Genomic DNA, 16,989 nt, shown 5'->3' on the forward strand with positions numbered 1-16,989 from the left:
ATTCTTCTAACGACAACTATTTTTTTTTTTATTTTATTAGGGGTCCGCCTGGAAGATGATTGGCCCAAATTTAAATTTTTCCCGACGAAATTGAATTGTTACTATTATTAATTTTTCTCAGACAAAATTTAAATTTTGATTTGCAGAATTTAATTTATTCTAACATGTGATTCTTTATGACTCCGGCACACCTTTTAGATCGGGAAAATTTCATGAAATCAAAATCCAATTTCAAAAAATCCATTTCAAAAATGAAATCAAAAAATCCATTTCTTTCTAACACGTTCTACATATGTCTATCCCATTGTTTCGCACTTCAAATTCGATTGAACTAAATTGAATTTGTTGCGATGTTTAACACTCTAACGTGTGTTTCTTTAATATGCAGAAAAAAGTAGTGAGATAATTTTTTCTAGACTAATTATGGTCCAATGAACTTAAAAATACCATCCGTTCTTCGTTATCTCTTTTGGTTTAGGCGCAAAATTTGAAAATATAATAAATTTTTAAAACTCTTTCACGCCTAAAATTCACATTTTAATTTTTCCCATTTTTTCTAATTTTCTAAATTAAGATTAACAAAGTAGAACGACATATCTTTGAGTAAAAAATAAATTTATTTTAGTCAGATTACTTTAAACTGGTATTTTTCTTGAATTTGGAAATGAGATTTTTTGCATAAATATTTTTTGTTGCTTTTTCTCTGACCTGTCACACAAAACTAGGGCTAGCAACTAAACGAAGAGTCAAAATTAGTTCAAACCTTCAGAAGATGTCAGTAAGACTATCATCAAGGGCACTTTAGCAATTTTAAATCAATAAAGCAATTATTATCGCAGAAAATGCGATTTTTGTAATGCTACTCTGGAGTGACTCCGGTTAAAAGAGAAAGAAGTATGCGAAATAATTAAATAATTATGGCTCCGGTATACCTTTTAGATCAGGAAAAGTGCATAAAGTCGAAATTCGAATCCCTTTCTTTCTCACGCGTTTTGCATATATCTGTCTCATTCTTTCGCAGTCTTCTTCTTCTCCTAAACATCACAGCAAATTCAATTTAGCTCAATCGAATTTGGAGTGCGAAAGAGTGAGATAGACATACGGAAAACGTGTGAGAAAGAAATGTGAATTTTGATTTCATGAAATTTTCCTGATCTAAAAGGTGTGCCGGAGCCATTAGCGTTTTATTCTGCAAAATCTTAATCTAAATTGCAGAGATCGAGCATTCTGCGAATACCCCTCGACCCTTATTTTCAACGAAAGTAAAACTTGTCATACTCGTTTGATTTTCCATTGTACAGTAAATTGATTTTGATTCAATTAAAAATTTTTGAGGCAGGGACAAAGTGCCTCATCCCTTCCCTCCTTTGCCTCCTTAGAGACCCTTCTAAGGAGATTCCTGATTCGCCATTTCAATCTAATTATTTCACAATCAATTAACTCACCTTGAAGTTAATGCCCAAGTTAGGATTCCCCTCCGTCGCAATTTTGTCCCCCTCAAAAATGTCCAAGTGAAAAAAACAACAACTGAAGAAAAACACTTTTTTTTGGGATAGTTTTAAAATTTTTTATCGCTCTCCATTGAGGGTTTACACATCTATTCTCTCTCAATAACCTTAAGATGCTAATTTAATTAAATAGAGTTTAGAAAATAAAGTAAACAGCAGTGAAAATAAGAAATCTTTCTCACTGATTTTTTTCTCTCCATCAACAGATATTTTTTACCTTAATTTATTCCATTATACTTCACTTTTATTAAATCTAAATACAATTTATAATGTAAATATTAAGATACAAACTCTTCATTTATGATTTACGTTATTTTCTTCTTTAATTATAAGTAGAACTTCAATTTTTTTCTTTTTTTCTGCTTTATTTATTTATTTTTTTATTTAAATTTATTTTGCATTGAAGCCAAATCATCTCATAATTTGGAGATTTCTATAAAAAGTGTTTGTGTGTGTGTAGTTCATTTGATAGTTAAAAATATTTTAAAACCTTCCTGCTATTTCACTCAATCTTACGATTCGTCACTCATTTTCTACTCCTGCACTCGGCTCTTCAACCTAAAAAAAAGACAAATTAAATTGTCAATAAAATTAAATTATTATTGACAATTATTATTTTTCAGAAAACAAAAAAGTCGCTTTATAAATTTTAACGGAGATTAGTTACATGAAGACAAAATAAATCAGAAAAATTTACAGTTTTCTTATCAAAACCAAAAAAAAGGAAACAAAGGACGTAAAAAATTTTCCTGCACAACATTGAAAAATTTAAAATAAGAGATTTGCAAAATATAAATTATCATTCCATGATAAATGAATAATAATAGCCAAGATCTGCAATGATAATGGAAAATTTCCCAAGAACAATTTAGAAATGATTAAGAGGTAATGGAAAATTGGCAAAGTCACGAAGAGTTGTAAATAGAAAAAAAACACATTTCAATTTTAATTCATTTACCCGAAAGATTTATAAAATTATCCGGAAGAAAAAAAGAACGAGGCTCTAAATTTTTAGTGTTGATCTTTCATGATGAACCTCCCGAAACAGACAAAATGTACAAAGAATTTTGAACTTCCCATTTAAAATTATCGAAGGAATATTGAAAGGAATAATTAATTTTGAATAACTTATTTTTCCTTCTGCATAAGTCAGTGTCTTCAGAATAACTTTAAGCAGTTGGGGCAAAAATAAACAGCAAATGACATTTTTCTTTGTTTATAATTTGTGAAAAAATGTTTGAGTTGCCATATCCATTGAGAAATCTTTCAACAAATTTGTTGGAAAATGTAGAACTCAGCTGAATCTCAGCTACCATAAGCTTATCTTGGCTTATCACTGGTCATTTTCTATTTTAAATACACTGATTGAGAATGGCCAACAAAAGAAAATAAATCATTGAAATTGAGTAATAGGGTAAGGGTTCATAATTTTGTCCAGTTTCTTATTTTGGACACTTTGAGGATAAAATTGGACACTAAAAATAAATTGATTAAAATGATGGATTTTTATTCCAATATTTGATGAATAATGAATTCTATCTAAATATTTGTTCTTTTTGGAAGATTTTAACACTAAATACGTTAAATTTTGAATATGATTTGAGTTAAAATTGCTTTGTTGAAAATTCAGTGTGAGCAATTGCTTACGAGAAATATGACAGAACTTCGTGTTTACTTCAGTTCTTATTTAGCTGTGGTGAAGTACTAGCAATGTTTCTCCGGTTTTTTTGAGTGATATTATTGAATATTCATTGAATATTGTGTTGATTCATGTTAGTAGTGATTTGTAAATTTGACCTGAAGTGAGATTTGCCTTGGGAATCACGTTTTTCGTGTGAAAAATGGGAAATTTTTTAAGACATTCACCAGTGAGGTGATGATTCTTATTTTGGACAGGTGTTTTTCTCTCGAAATTTCGTTGTAATGGCTCGGTTGTATAAATGCCTGGAGAAACAAAGGAGCATCATCTCTACGAACGAGATGTAGTGAGAAAAGCCTAAAAAGTCTCCCGGAAAGGTCAAGAAATGCGAGAATCCGAGCGTACTTGGAGTACCGAAGTCAACTCACTTTAATGAATTGTATGAAAAGTTTCCGGGCTTGTGACATTCTACGGTTCCCTTACATAAACAGAAAGAGGACTTGGTAAGATTGGTTCATGAAATGAAGAACAATGGGCATCCTATTGAGGCGGATTAGCTGTCCAAATTTACAGCCAAGTTGTCCAAATTAATAACCAAGTTGTCTCGAATTGTGGCCAATGCTCGAATGGCATTGTCAGGTTTCGAACTCACGCGTGAAAATACCACGAAAATTACAGAATTCGCCTACTGGAGGTCAATTCTGTAACGCTATGGCAATGCCATATGACAAATTGGGTTCGAATCTTAGGAGAGCTTTTTCGAAAATGCGATTCTGTAGCCGTGACATTGCCATTTCAGCTCACGGGGCATTGTCAGAAGTCACATATTTCAGATTTCTGGCAATTAAAATGACAATGAATTTTGTTAAACAAATCAACCAAGGCGTAGTGTATTTTCATAAAATCATCAAGTAAAAGGATTTCATTAAAAAAACCAATGAATTGCATTTTCGAACTCATATGAAATGAGTTCGGAAAAAGCTCGATTGGCATTGTCACGTTTCGAACTCACGCGTGACAATGCCACGAAAATTACAGAATTCCCCTACTGGCAATGCCATATGACAAATTGGGTTCGAATCTTAGGAGAGCTTTTTCGAAAATGCGATTCTGTAACCGTGACATTGCCATTTCAGCTCACGCGACATTGTCAGAAGTCACATATTTGAGATTTCTGGCAATTCAAATGACAATGAATTTTGTTAAACAAATCAACCAAGACAGACTTTATTTGCATAAAATCATCAGGTAAAAGGATTTCATTAAAAAATCAATGAATTGCAGTTTCGAATTCATATGATATGACAAAAAAAGCTCGATTGGCATTGTCAGGTTTCGAATTCACGCGTGATAATGCCACGAAAATTACAGAATATTCCTACTGGTCGCCTTTTCTGCCTCTCCCAAAGAAACTTTCTTTATTTAAGATAGAGAGACCGGGGCATAATTAGTCAGGGGTAGAATAAAACAGAATTAAAAGCGTGAAATAAAAAGGAGAAACCAAAGGGGCGTGGCCTAAAATATTTCTATTAATAAATTGCTTATTCAGGTTATTTTGACATTTAAAAGCATGAGAAAAGAATATTTTCATATCGATTCAGTTTTTTCCCAACCAATATTTAACAAATATTTTTCTACAACGAAAATATTTGTGCGCAGTCCCTTATTCCATCACTGAGAAAAAAAATAGAGGATGTGATTAACTTTTTTTCCTCATAATTTTAACTTTTTTTTTTGTGTAAAAATATATCAACATTTTTTAATGTTAATTTTACACCTTTTGAGTGTAAAATCAACATGACAAAAGGGTAACTTTAACCCATAATACATCTAAAAAGGGTAATATTTACATCGTTTTCGGATCAATACTGCAGGGTAAAATTAACATTTTCGGAATGTTATTTTAACTTTTTCGGATTTCTCTCAGTGATTAAATTTTCCATAATAAAATGGCATTTTTTTAATTATGGAGGACTCTGGACATTTTTTACAAGAAATTATGGAAGAAAACGACGTCACAATGGGATACAGAGATTTACCCGTCAAATCATTCAACAAGAAATTTTGTTTTTGTTTTAGTAAAACGGTGTAGGCGGAGTGTAATCTTCCGCTTCCTCAAGTTCCGGTTCAAGATAATCCGTGTTGATTTCCTCCCCCCAAATATCATAATATTCTTCAGAAAAATTCCCCATTGAAGAAAAAATAATAAAAAAAATAGAGAAAACAAAGGAAAAATTGGAAGAGAGATTGTACTTACCGGCAATTCCAGCGATGGCTTCTGATGCAAAGTACTTGACATCGACGTCCTTGTCAGTGTTGAGAGTGTCCAGAACCGGCTTAACCTGCGTCTCAATAGCCGTGGTATCGATAAAAGGTGAGATCTTCTGAAGTGTCTTGGCCACATTGAACCGTACATTGGCCACGAGATCTGTGGCCAGGACCAGAACTGTCGGCAGCAGAACCCTCGTGGTGATCTCCGTTCCACAGACCTCTGCCAGAACATTGATGCAGAAGAGGCATGTCATGCGGTGCAAGTAATTTTTGTTCCTGGACATAACCAGAATCATCGGGATGATGGCTGTTTCTGCCCATGCAGCACCAAATTGCTCCACCAACTTCTTCATATTCTGCGCAGCTGCCTCCCGGATGGCGTAAACGTGATCGTTGAGCCATCCCATGCACAGTGCTCGCAGTTTCTGGTCAAAGAACTCCTGACCCAACTGCCCAGCCAGCAATGGCATGTACTCAATGATCGCCAGTCGCACACGCCACTTTGTATCCTCTGCCAATTCCACAATGGCCGGCAGGAGGCTCTGCGACAGCTGCTGAATCCCAATCACATCATTCACACAATCCAAATTCGAGATGATATTCAGCCTCACTTCCGGGCACTCATCCTTCAGCTGGATGAGGAAGAGGGGCAGAAGGTGTTCCACGGTATTGGACATGCCCAAAATCGGACTTAGGCCCATTATCACTGATGCCAGGGCCGATTTCACGTGTTGATTCGGATCTGAGACCAATTCCTTCACATACGGCAGAATTGACGTCATAATGATCTGCACGCGATTGGTCTTATCGAGATTTGCACAGAAGTCCTTTGGCAAAACCCAAAATAAATTTGTTAATATAAAAAAATTAAAGCAACGGTTTGCATTATATGCCCTGAATCAGAAATCCAGTACCGTAGTCAGGATTTTGACAAAAAAAACACAGTCTTTTTTCTGCCCCTTAATATAGGCAAATACATTTTATCGATTTTTAAACACTTAAACGATCGTAGCTCCAATTCTACTGAACCGATTTCATTTTTCATTTCAAAACGTTAAAGGCCCTCAAATGGCCAACTATTTTTTGGAACTTGTGAAGTTCATAAAATCAACACCAGAGGCGCTGTAGCCTCATTTAAATATTTCGCAATAACTAATAAAAATAGTCTCATTCGCATCGAACAGACTGGGCCATTGCTCTTTTAATCGATTTTCAACGAAGCAATGGAGAAGTGAATATGATACCTTCATTGCTTCCGATTAGATAACTCACTGAGAACAGCGCCATCTAGTGTAAGTAAAATGTCCAAGGCGGGAAATATTTTCAGTTGTTCAAAACAATGTAATTCACATTATTCACATGTATTTTATACTAAACTTTAATTTCACTAATGCCTAGACTCATTTTAAATACATTTCAAAAGTTTTCACAAGAGTTTTATGAGTAAAATTTCCTTTTTTTTTTTGACATTTCATGGCATCAGCTGCGATTTCGATGGTGGTCGATGAAATTTCGAACAGTGAATTTAAATAGAGAATGTTAACGGACTATGTGATATGGAACTGTCAAGAAAAAACAATTGACCGGGCAATTGCTTTTTGCTTTTTGTTCAAGGTATTTAAATTTGGCTAATTTTACTAAAATCTCATTTTCTTTTTACAGAATATTGTCTCACAAGGGAGGTCATCGAATCATCAAATTCAGATTGGCTTCATATTGAGAACATAGACGCGGATAGGGATCATAAGGATCGTGTCATACTCAAAAAGTGCTAAATTTTTTTTTCCTTTGCAAAAAAAGCAATTAAAGGATTCCATAAAATGTTAATGATAAAGAAAGTTCTAGAGAGCCAGCAGGAGCAGTCTCGTGGTGCGGTGGGCTAGCGGACGGTGTTTACAACGCAAAGGGCTCGAGTTCGATTCTTGCTTTGTGCCGCCTTATTGTTTTTTTTTCTTCTATTATTTTTTATCTGTTTTTTTTGTCGGATTTTTTTTCATTGACCGTAATTTTTCCTTAGTGTATCTATATTTGCTTTGCACTGTAATATACTCCTAATATGAATGTTTAACTAAAGTAAGTGCCTTAAAAGTTCTTCAACGCGTCTCCATCCAGAAATCCACATGCACTAATTAGTTATTAAACTAATTTGTGCATTGAGGACTTTTGTAAAGAAATGATTAAAACAGAGGACAATGTTCACAATGAGCACACCGAATTAAAGTATGACTCACAATCAATTTAGGCAAAAGCTCCCAATAAACTTTTTCAAAACAATATTGAATTGAATTTTCAAATATAACAAAATTCAACATATCTTGATTTTGTGCAGATTGCTAATTATAATAATTCTCTATCGCTTTGTGCATAGATTTATTGAGATATTATGCAAGACACATTGCTTAGGCAAGTGATTTAAAAAAGCAAATAAAAATAACGCTATGTATATCTAGGACCAATAAGACCGTATATGGATGAATTCTTAATTTCTATTCCTTAAAAAAAAATTAAAACAAGCAGACGCGTTGAAGAACTTTTAAGACACTTACTTTAGTTAAACATTCATATTAGGAGTATATTACAGTGCAAAGCAAATATAGATACACGAAGGAAAAATTACGGTCAATGAAAAAAAAATCCGACAAAAAAAAACAGATAAAAAAAATAATAGAAGAAAAAAAAACAATAAGGCGGCACAAAGCAAGAATCGAACTCGGGACCTTTGCGTTGTAAACACCGTCCCCTAGCCCGCTGCACCACGACTGCTCCTGCTGGCTCTCTAGAACTTTCTTTATCATTAACATTTTATGGAATCCTTTGATTGCTTTTTTTGCAAAGGAAAAAAAAATTTAGCACTTTTTGAGTATGACACGATCCTTATGATCCCTATCCGCGTCTATGTTCTCAATATGAAGTCAATCTGAATTTGATGACTCGATGACCTCCCTTGTCAGATAACACCTGGATTATTGTGATTTAAAAAAAATGTAGAGAATATATAAGTTGTATTATTTTCAATTATTTCGAAAATTGTTCTTGTTTTCTTGTTCTTGTTGTTTAATGTCACGAATTGATCCTCAGATTTTATAGTACGAACTCTTTCCACTTCCCAGGGATAATTTCCAAGATTGCCCGACAATTGTGTCAATCAATTATTGGACATTTATTTATTCTTTTTTTTTGTAATACTTGTTTTTTTTTAAATTAAATGGAGATAATTTTTGAATTTGCAGTTTTACGTTTTTCTTTTAAACTTAACTCTTTTCTAATTAATGAAATGAATAAAAGAAAAAAATGTGGTAAGCGCCCCTGCCGAGATTTGATCCCAAGGTCTTTTTACTTGTATTAAAAATTTATTAACTATTTGTGTTTTTAAATTATTTTATTTTAAAATAATAATACTTTAGAAAAAGGAGATTATGAAGAACTTCAGTTAAAAATTAAATTTGTATGTTTTAATTTTTTAAATCTAAAAATTAGAATTAAAAAAATAAATAAAAATATAATAAAGATGATTTTAAATTTAACTAACAATTAAAAAAATCAAGAATATAATTGTTAAAAAAGAAATTCAAATTATTACACTAAAAAAAGGGGTGCGATTAACTTTTTTTCCTCGTAACTTTAACATTTTTTAGGTGTAAAAATATATCAACATTTTTTAATGTTAATTTTACACCTTTTTAAGTGTAAAATTAACATGAAAAAGGGTAACTTTAACCCCTAATACACCTAAAAAGCATAATATTTACACCGATTTCGGATCAATAATTCAGGGTAAAATTAACATTTCCGGAATGTTATTTTAACTTTTTCGGATTTCTCTCAGTGTAGGGATGTTTTCAATCAGAGGGGTGACTTTAGCTCTGAAAAATGCGACCGGTTTTAGTGTATCTTTTCCCTGTTTTCGTACACATTTCACGAGATATCTCCGAAACTACGTAGGTTGCCAATTTAGGGTTTTCGGTTGCCTATTCTATATTAAATTGGCTTTTATTTTGTATTTGTATTTTATGATAATTCATTCTACAATGACAGAAAACAGCTAATAAACTCAAAAGTTTTTTCGGCTCGCTAGAAACATATGGGAAACATAGGAAATGTCATGCCCCTGTTTTCAATTGAGGAAAAGGGATAGGATGTTCCTGACTACGCCCTGTCTGCGAAAAAAGGAATAAATGGATATTTTTGCCTTACCTTGACTTTTGTGGCCGCTGCAGCCCGGACTTCGGCTTCGGAATCTTTGAGGAGATACTGAAAAGCTGGAACGAGGTCGGTTTTGGTGATTTCTGGCCCAAGAGCCTTCTGCAGATCCGTAAAGTGATCAGCCACCATGTACCTCACTCTCCAGGATGAATCTCCTGCGCATTGGCGCAGCGTCGGCATCACCAGATGCTCAAGTTCATCTTGCTGCAGCAACTGAGCGATGCTCACGCAAGCCTCCACGGCCAACAGACGCACTGAATCCTGATCATCTTGGGCCAGGTGCACAAACATCGGAATAATGTCAGATTTGAGTGATTCCGGTTCCACAACTTTGGCAAATTCGCCCAATTTGCTGGCAGCAGCGCGTCTCACCATCGGCGTCTCGTCCAGGCACAGCTTCCGGAAGCTCACCCGCAGCTCTGCCCGGACAGGCTGGGAAACTCTTGGGTAGCAGACTGACAGGAGACCACAAGCGGATGTGCGCGATGTGAACCAATCTCCTGTCACGAGACGCTGAAGTGTGGGAACGACACTTGCCTCCAGGTCAGCTGCACTGTGCTGAGCAGCCACAATCCTTAGACTCTCCACCGCCTTGTCCCTCACCACAGTTTCCTCCACCGTGGCCAGGGACTCCAGTGGCGGCAGAAGGTACATGGCATAGTCTGGCCCACCCACAAGGCTCGTAAACTGACCCAATTGGTCAGCCAGAGCCAGCAGCACTTCATCCTCATCGTAGATGGTTTCTGTGAGGAACGGAATCAACTCTGACCTAGTCCGCTCCTCACCCAGAGCCAGAGCAATTGTCGACAGCTTCTTGATGGAGTTCAGACGAAGCTGCAAATATGTCCAAAAATTCCAGCGGTGATTCATCCTCAAGGTCACTCGACTCCCGGACACCCGGCACTTTCTCCCCACGACCCCCCACCGCCTCAGACCACCCAAATCCCACCAAAAGAAAGGCCCAAACTCACCTGAATGTCCTCATTCTTGAGCTCGTCGATGAGCACAGCAATTGGATAGAGGGAGTCGTCCGATGCCTTGTCAGTGGCAGCCATTACAAATGTGATTTCTCAGAATGCCTTTTTAGCCAATTTATCCACTAGATATCCACTCAATCTGCCCGCTGGGGTGTCAAGAACATTCACCTGATGGCCTTTGGAATGTTTATCGACACTTTATCCACTTATTGTCACTTTTTCAACGCGGAATTCGCCAATAAAAAATCACTTTTGCGAAAAATAACACTCGGATTTTAGTACCACAATTCACCGTTGTCCGGGAGGGGCGCTGGATGCAGCTAGTTTCCGACACCAGCGCCAGTGGAACAAACAAGAAACTTTTTAAGGCGCATACAGACGATTCAATATTTTTGATCAAATTTTTGTTAGAAAAGATTCAAATAAATCACCTAAATTTTTGCAATTGAAATTTTTGCTGCAAAATTTGCAATGCAGTAATAAATAAAAAGATGTATTATTTTCAATAACTTCTGGGTTAACAATAAAGGCCTTAGAGAGTTTGTAGTTTTTATTTTTTCTCAAATATTTTAACTTATTCCCCTGAATTTTTAATAAATAGGGTAGAGTCAACCGTTTTGGCCACCTAAAGTAAAATCACATTGTAACGGCGTTATCACACTTGCACATTAAAATTTTAATGTGATTCACATTAATTGTCGCTTGTGAGCGTCCAAACATGTTATGTGCTGTCTTTGAGTCACTTAATATTTGGGGTTTTTCTATTTATTTATGGCCTGCAAAAATAAATTTAAATTTGCCTAAAGCATAAATATTTTTCACATTAAAAAATTAAAGAGAAAATTGCATTAATTTTTCGCATTAATGCTATAAATCAATTTATATCAAATTTTGCGGGGTAAGTCTACCTTTTTATCAACAAATAGATCAAATTTTGAAAATAAAATGATTCAAACACACAAATTACATATTTTAGACTCACACCAGCGACAATTAATGTGAATCATATTAAAATTTTTATGTGCAAGTGTGATAACTGATAACACAGTAAGGCAACTATGAGTTTATTTACAACAGGAAAATGGGTCTTATTTCGTGACCTCCAATCTAACGAATCAGAAAACCATATTTGATTTTGTATCGACTTGATTAATTCTAAGTGATTGAAAGAAATTCTCGAAAAGGTAAAAAATCACTAAAAAAAAACATGGGATTCTTAAGGAACTTGTTAATGTTAAGATAAAAATATAAAAATTACAAGCACGTGAAACCTTAAAGTGGCCAAAAGTACTTACTAAATAGAAATTTTTAACCCATTCAGTCAATGTACTAGAAATACTTCAGATAAGATGTTCATATTTTGGAATTAGTTTCTTACAGATTAATAGATGTTTTTTTAAAGGAAAAATATTTATCCATTATAGGGGTGCGGGGAGCCCCTCTCAAACACGCGTCTTAGCGGTCACCGAATTTAAATTCTGTACATTCATTCATCATTACAAACTCTACTGATTTAGATAGAGTAACTATCCAAGAAAGCAAATTGACGATTAGAATTCAAATCAGGAAATAGGAAAAAGGCCAATTTAAAGAAATTCGACGGGATGTCGTATTTTCCGTCCGCCATTTTGAGCAAAAATTTTGTATGACTTTCCGCGAACCGAGAAAAGAACAATAAAATGTTTTTTCATATCTGTCCGGCTATTTTTTTTTCAAATAAGTGAAGGACTATAAAGTAACTAAAATTTCATTCCAGACAGCAATTTGAGTATCAGTTGCTCAGGAATAAATCATCTAAAATCACTCAATTTGCGTATGATGTATAATACCATGGTAAGGAATAGGCTAAACTAGTTTTGTAAAATCTAATTAGCCTTTAACGCCTTTAATGGCTCATTCATAGTTCAGTTTTGAGGACTTGAACACTTCCAAATACAAGTCCTTTAAAATTAAATTCATATTTCAGAAATTAATATTTAAAATAGAAGTTTTTCTATCCCATATAATGTTGGAGGTCGAGTACGCTGGAAATAATCAAATTTAGTAGTACAATTTTTGCTTCTGTGATGTCCATTTCTCCACTTTTAAATCTAAAATGTCACTAATTAATTTTTGGCCAATTAATATGGAAATGCCGTTTTCTGATCACATTTTCTAACTCTTTCCACCTTGTTTTCACACTTAAATATTACTAAATTTCATTCTATACGTTTTGAAAACGCGATTGACAACTGGCGGAATTTATTGTAAGTCCTTCCGGTGAATTTGTCCGTTTTTTTTTTTTTTTGTAGAAAACATGCGTGATGTACAGTTGCGAAATTCTATGGGATATTATTTGAATAGGTTTGGCAGAACTCCTTGAAAAACAATCAAACTCAGTCTTGAATCGCAATAGAGTTATATAAAAACTCAGTAGGTCAATAGAAAATTGAGAGAGTTTAAATATGGCGATATGATCATGTTTATTTCAATTTCAAAATTTCAATTTCCCTGTTCGAGACTCCTGGAATTAACATCATACATTCAAGCGAGTTTTAGCCCACTTTTGACGCAGATGGAAACAATTTACCTCTGTTTTAGAAGGACTTGGAAAATTCTACAAGACAGGTCTTAAACTGGGTCTCCACGTCTTGAAACGTGCTTTCCTTAACAGCCAGAGCCAAATCATCTGCGTACAAGGCCTTGGATGGGGACCAGTGGCTGATCATTGGTGTAGTAAATAGAGTAAATATTAAACGAAGTAGGAGCCAAAACACTACCTCGCAATAGGCTATTTTTTGAAATCTCCATCTTGAGATTTGAGAATCTGCGGTTCTCAAAAAGATCCCTAATCATCTGTGCGAGGCTACAGTCATTTGTGAGATTATAGATAGATCTTTGAGAGAACGATTCTGTGGTTTACTGTGTCAAAAGCTACCGAGAGTTCAACAAAGGAAACACCTATGATTTTGCCTTCCTCAAACCCGTCCTCAATAAACTGAATGAGGTTCATAACTTGACCAGAATTGGATCTTCCTGAGCGGTACCCAGTTTGCTCCCCGATTAGCTTGTCCCCTCTACAGCAGGTGCAATCCTTTTCAGCAACATACTAGTTCCTCTATTCTATGGAATGTTGTGCATTGTGCCGTATTATAATTATTACTGTCCATTGATTTATAGTTCAATACTAACAAATTGATATTATATCTTATCAGAGAGCAATATTCGAAGCTCAATAGTGGTTTGATAAGGGTGATGGTGTATTATCTGGGTCGTTGATTGGAAACCATATTGCAGAGCTTTTCCAGTATATCAGTTATTCAGTGGCGATTGAAGGAGAGTGATCGCGAAAAGTTATGTGATTCTATAAATTTGGAATTTTTCCACGAAAAAAAAATCTCACAGAAGAAAACCAAGATGATGGGAAAGAAAACTCACTGGATATTTATATTTGCAAGTTTTGTGATATCTTGTGCATCCCTCATAGTGTTGATTGTATCAACTACAACGACCGAATGGGTGAGTAAAAAGCTTTTGCGTTGCGACCAGAGAAATTGGCCGGAAATTGATATAGGAAAGTGGTTCTTTTTTTAGGTCATAGGCAATGCGATAACACGAGATGGAGCAACAGCTACCATTAACGCACACTATGGACTCTTTTCGGGTTCTCAGGAACTTCATATTTTCGAAGTTACTTCCCCGTACGACCTCACAAGTGAGCAAAAATTTATTTCCCATCACAAACTTTATCAGTTATTGACTTGAAAATGATTTTAGTGACTTGTTCATTTGAGCACAATATCTGCGGTTTGAGCTGCCAGAGGACTCCAGAAGCGAGATCAGATGAAATCTTAAGGATCAAGAATGGTGAAATACCTCTGGATTGTCCATTGAGTAATTCAAGATCAAGTGGAATAGCAAAATTGCAAGAAGCCACTGAAATATCTCCAAGAAATACACCGCCAAATGAACAATTTATTAGTTCTGCGCTGTGGCTTTCAACTCTAATCTGCCTATGCATAACTATTCTCTTCTCCTTCCTGACCACCATTCAGTCACTCGTCAATATCATTTCCAATCCCATTTGGTCGATTTTCAGGTAAAGAATTCACAGCCATTTGAGCTGTAAGTGAATCACAAAGATCGATATCTTATCTTGACTACGCGCTTTATCTTCCAGTGTCTATGGCTTGTATATTTGGAATGGATTGACAATTGCCTTTGCGGTTTTAACGATGATTCTATGGGGATCTCTCTTTGCCACTTCCATCAGATACAACATAGCCATTAGGCATACTCTGACAGTCAACACTACGCTTTCCTCTGAGGATTTGTCATCCTTAGGATTCTCCTACTGGATCCTATTTGGACCAATTGTCCTCCACGCCGTCAATATTGGTCTTCTTCTGTGGAGAAGGTGGCTCATTGAGAGAGAGCCTCCGCCAGTAGCCATAAATGTGGCTAAAAATGATTTTACAATTCTACTCTACTAAATTTATTCAGTTAAGTTGTAAAAAAATGCAATATCATAACCTTTTAATATAGATTTTGAAAAAAAAATCATTTCTTTCCATATGCCTCGGGGAAATTTCATGAAATCAAAATTTGCTTTCCTTGCTTAAGCGTTTTTCAGGTTTTTCATATATCCGTCCAAGCTTTCATACTCAAAATTGGATTGAACTAAATTAAATTGTGTCATTCAAAAGAAGAAGAAGAATGGAAAGAGAGAGATAAAAATATGCAAAAAAAATTAGATAGAAAGAGATGTGAATTTAGATTTCACTAGACTTTCCTGATCTAAAAGATGAGCCAGAGCCAAAAACCAAAATAATAGCCAGGATTTTAGCAAGAAGAAATCTAAAATTACATGAATTGGTATTTGAGTTTGAGGAGAATACTTTGGATCACTCAAAGAAACATTTTTTGAACATAAAGAGCAAGAGTTTTATTGAAAAATCCGATAAACAAATAAAATCCTTTACTAGGACGACTAACCATTTAGGAACTGCTCTTGGAAAAAGCACAGCTCTTTAATCAATTTTTGCACAAATTTTGACAAAACGAGTCAAAGGTATATGAAAACGTTTTAAAGGATATTTGAGTAGCTTTTCTTCCAGAAAATATCATTTTCAGCTTAAGAATAAAGCTCGACAAAAACTATTCTTAGACCAAAAAAATTGAAAAATGTATATAAGTCTCATATTTATCCAATTTTTATAATTTTAAATAATTCGGACAGCTGTTAAAATTTTTAATTATTTCCTCAAAGACTGAATGTTTGCTTTCTCTTAAGGCTTTTACACATTACTAATGAGACATTACGTCGGTTGCGGCTACCTCTGTCGTATCTGCATTTGTTTTGTATATGCCTTTGGTGCAAGCTACAATACAGACGTCCCCTCTTGCGTGAAATGCTGACACAAAAGAAATGCAGATACGACAGAGGTAGAAGCAACCGACGATTAGTAGAATAAAATAAAAAAATGCTTTAAAAAATATCCTTATTTTGGCAGAAACGCCAATTCTTTTTCAAGGCAATTTTTGACGTAAGCTGCTTCTAGTATGGAGGCACCATTATGCAAATGGATCAAAAATCTTTACCTACATTTTTCTTTGCTATTTTTATGAATTTAGTTTTTTGAAATATAACATAAATCCACTTCAATATTGATTAATTTCAATTTGATAAACTTCGCAGATTTCGTAAACTGAAAGGTTGTTGAAAACACTAAGAAGATTTTTTCTTCCAAGAAAATATCGAAAATTTTATGAAAAATTGAATGGAAAATGCTCTCTAGAATCCCATAAACTCTTTTGAATAGTCTAATCTCTAATAGGTGTATTAAACATACTCCCCACCAAAAATTCTGCATTTTTTAGTGAATTGCGCCATTATTTTCTTGATAAAAAAATTTTTTGAAGAAATATTCAGTCGAGGGTTATGAAATTATTCATTATTTATGAAAAATATGTTTTTTCCTTTGTAAAAAACATATTTTCCTCAATTTTCGCAATTAAATATTGGTAGTTTTCTTTACAATACATCTTCCGAAGTAAGGGCCTCGACAGACCTGAGGATTAGCCGAGAGACGGCTTAGTGTGATTATTTTCGAAATAATAATTAAAGTACATTTCCATAATTTTCCACTAAGTCTTCTCTCGGCTTAAGTCGTAAGTGTGTCTAGGGCTAGGGCATAATGCTGTTAGGAGAAATCGGCGCCGCTTCGAGAGACATCTCTGATGTCAATCCAAATACCAACGGGGGGTTTAACCGTTGAGGAGAATCTAGTACTAACAAACGTGGAAATGTGTTTAAGGTGAGCTAAATTTTAATGTTTTTAAATACTTATCAGTCTTTACATCTTATTTTTTTATTTATTGAAAATAAGGAATGAACGACGAAGGCAACGGC

At 34.7% G+C, this 16,989-nt stretch overlaps 2 protein-coding genes across 2 annotated transcripts; one reads left to right on the plus strand and one right to left on the minus strand.

Moving 5' to 3' along the window:
* Positions 1-1,730: 1,730 nt before the first annotated feature.
* Positions 1,731-10,942, minus strand: LOC129806269 (serine/threonine-protein phosphatase PP2A 65 kDa regulatory subunit). The gene is made up of 4 exons (XM_055854737.1): positions 10,593-10,942; positions 9,613-10,455; positions 5,405-6,245; positions 1,731-2,066 (listed from the first exon to the last, which is right to left on the minus strand). The coding sequence occupies exons 1-4, from the start codon at positions 10,674-10,676 to the stop codon at positions 2,062-2,064; spliced, it is 1,773 nt and encodes a 590-aa protein (XP_055710712.1). The 5' UTR covers positions 10,677-10,942; the 3' UTR covers positions 1,731-2,061.
* Positions 10,943-13,874: 2,932 nt separating this feature from the next.
* On the plus strand, positions 13,875-15,141 carry LOC129806275 (clarin-3-like). The gene is made up of 4 exons (XM_055854747.1): positions 13,875-14,096; positions 14,172-14,292; positions 14,355-14,676; positions 14,758-15,141. The coding sequence occupies exons 1-4, from the start codon at positions 13,995-13,997 to the stop codon at positions 15,068-15,070; spliced, it is 858 nt and encodes a 285-aa protein (XP_055710722.1). The 5' UTR covers positions 13,875-13,994; the 3' UTR covers positions 15,071-15,141.
* The last annotated feature ends 1,848 nt before the right edge of the window (positions 15,142-16,989 follow it).

The sequence above is a fragment of the Phlebotomus papatasi genome, chromosome 3 (genome assembly GCF_024763615.1).
Source record: "Phlebotomus papatasi isolate M1 chromosome 3, Ppap_2.1, whole genome shotgun sequence".
Lineage (NCBI taxonomy): Eukaryota > Metazoa > Arthropoda > Insecta > Diptera > Psychodidae > Phlebotomus > Phlebotomus papatasi.

Coding starts and splice junctions, on each gene's coding strand:
- LOC129806269 (XM_055854737.1), bottom strand. CDS start 10,676: ATGGCTGCCACTGACAAGGCATCGGACGACTCCCTCTATCCAATTGCT. Junction 10,456..10,592: donor TCAAGAATGAGGACATTCAG/GTGAGTTTGGGC, acceptor ACATATTTGCAG/CTTCGTCTGAACTCCATCAA. Junction 6,246..9,612: donor CAGCGGCCACAAAAGTCAAG/GTAAGGCAAAAA, acceptor GTTTTGCCAAAG/GACTTCTGTGCAAATCTCGA.
- LOC129806275 (XM_055854747.1), top strand. CDS start 13,995: ATGATGGGAAAGAAAACTCACTGGATATTTATATTTGCAAGTTTTGTG. Junction 14,097..14,171: donor CAACTACAACGACCGAATGG/GTGAGTAAAAAG, acceptor TTCTTTTTTTAG/GTCATAGGCAATGCGATAAC. Junction 14,293..14,354: donor TTCCCCGTACGACCTCACAA/GTGAGCAAAAAT, acceptor AAATGATTTTAG/TGACTTGTTCATTTGAGCAC.